Source organism: Otolemur garnettii, unplaced genomic scaffold (assembly GCF_000181295.1).
Source record: "Otolemur garnettii isolate 467f Iridium unplaced genomic scaffold, OtoGar3 scaffold00075, whole genome shotgun sequence".
Classification (NCBI taxonomy): domain Eukaryota; kingdom Metazoa; phylum Chordata; class Mammalia; order Primates; family Galagidae; genus Otolemur; species Otolemur garnettii.
In genome coordinates, this window is record NW_003852470.1 from 9,624,394 (window position 1) to 9,626,689 (window position 2,296).

The window sequence follows — 2,296 nt, forward strand, 5'->3', positions numbered from 1 at the left end:
AGGAAGGCAAACACCTGAGAGACAGACTTCAGCTTCCTGAGGCTTCATCTTATGAGAACAGAGTGGTCCTGCAGAGCTTTCCAGGAGCAGTAACATGGTCAGCTTTCCTCCCAGACTCACTTTCTGCCCATTCTCTCCCTCCAAACTCCAATGCTGGGAGTGTCGTAGTGTGTCCATTTCACCCCAGGGAATCATTTAATGCCTTAAACTCAGACCTCACAATAGCCCCCAAGTAGGCTAGTTATGATGCGAAAAATGTCTGTGACTGTCCCTTGGGTTCCCATTAAATTGTCTTAGAAACAAACTCCAGGCATGAACACCTCCCATCCCAGCTGCAAGCCTATTGCCAGAGTATGATCAGAGAATGGGAAAATGTCTATCAGAAGATTGGAAAGCAAAGGGCTAGAAGTCCAAGGTCCCAAGAAAGGAAGACGGTAGAGGGGAAGTCAAATAAGAAGAATGAAAAAACAGTTGGAATATTTAACACCAGCTCTTCCTTTCATGGTGAAGACTCCCTGTATTGCAAAGAGGATCTATCTTCTGTATTCCCATTGGGGTGAGTGTGACCTGAACTTTGGTCCAGTCCATTCAAATCAGGAGGCCAAATCGAGGAGCCTGCCTGGGGGCTGCAGAAACCCCTATCTCTGGTAGTCTCAGCCTGGATAATGTAGATTCTCCCATTGTGAGGTTTTCCATCTAAGGAGGAAAAACTAGAAAGACTGTTTCCAGAGTTCTAATATCCCTGCCTCTCTGCTTTCCAGGATATGGACCAAACTCTGCACATCAGACCCTCGCATTGCCCTCGGGAAATACTCTCCCTTGGAAAAGGAGATCCTAGTAAGTGCCCTGACGTTTGCACACAGAGACACTCCACGTAAGCCAGTCAGTCTAGTTAGGGAGACGCAAAGGTACAAAACCACTAGCAATAGAGAAGTCACCCAAACAGTGGACTCAGGTTGGCTGCATCTGCTAGCAGCTTTTACACTTATACAGCAGAATACCCTTTCCTTTAAATCCCAATTAGGAATATAACTATAAGTGATAGCAAATGATGATGACTGTCATTCCTTAAGCCCCTACCTTGCACTTGCTTTTACACAGATGTTGTCTTGTTGAGGCCTCACAGAGACCCTCTCATGCCAATAACATTCTTCTGAATTCATAATAGCTAAGAGGAGACCCAGGTTTTGAACTTATGCTTGTTTGACTTCAAAGGTCCACCCTCTTTCCCATCACATGGGGCTGGAACACTCTCCGCAGTGGTGATAGGATCAGCCACTAGCCCATTCTTTCCATGGGTGCCACCTATCCCTGTGCCACTGAGATTCTAACCATCCTCTTCCCATTTCCAGCGTCTAGGTGGCGTTCACACCACAGCAGCAAGAAGGCTTTTGGCTTACAGACAAGAGGAGGAACGGAAAATGCTCAGGAAACTGCAGTTGCTGTCTCCAGACTATAAACGGGCAATGGAATATAAAAACCAATATTCCTCTGTGTGTACTCCTTGCGGAACCCAAGAAAAAATATGGACAGCGAAGGTGATTCTGCCCCGAGAGGAGTTTAAAATGCCACAGCGAGAGAAGACGAACATCCTCAAGCACGTAGAGCGCATGCGCACTGCCCGAGCCCCGGGAAACGAATGGCTGTTACCCAACATCGAAAGATTAAGACGGTCCTTATCTCCATCTGGAGGGGCCCTGAGCCCAATGGCAAAAGACAAGACTAGGCAAGGGGACAATTATGACCTCAATTATTACAGTAATGCTAATCAAGAGGAGAAAGAGGATGTAGAGGGCAAAACCACAGAAGGACGAGAAATAAAAATGAATGTAGTTTTCAAGTCAGAAGAACCAAAAAAGTTCTTGGCATATTATGCAAAAGATTGCAAACCATTTATCTCCAAAAAGAAGCGGGAACGGTCCATCACAGGCCTAACAAACCGAAGTCTTTTGCGCTTAGCTGAATTCCCTGGAGACTTAATGCTAATGAATCAGGATTTTATATCCCGGACAGCCCACTGCAGTGATGCAGCCAATGCCTAAAGTCTAGAAAAAGGGAGTATCGGAAAGAGCACATGCAGAAAGCAGCTCCTTACCATTATTACAGTTGTATTTATTCCTGGGGGTAACCAGGGGTCCTTCGCCCTCCTGCCAGCTGTGCCCCATGTTCCTTCTCACCCCGTCTTCTTCTGGGACCTTGGCTTTCCCTGCCTAATCTCCAGAAGCTCTTCAAGGTAGGATCTGGCTGCTGAGGCAACTTTTGGCTATTGCTTCCATCCTCGACATGGCTCAAGCCT

General features: G+C 46.7%; 1 protein-coding gene across 1 annotated transcript; it reads left to right on the forward strand.

Moving 5' to 3' along the window:
* The first annotated feature begins 353 nt into the window (after positions 1 to 353).
* On the forward strand, positions 354 to 2,042 carry CUNH10orf120 (chromosome unknown C10orf120 homolog). Its single transcript, XM_003794117.2, has 3 exons — positions 354 to 556; positions 762 to 837; positions 1,353 to 2,042. Exons 1-3 carry the CDS (start codon positions 354 to 356, stop codon positions 2,040 to 2,042), a joined length of 969 nt encoding a protein of 322 aa, XP_003794165.2.
* The last annotated feature ends 254 nt before the right edge of the window (positions 2,043 to 2,296 follow it).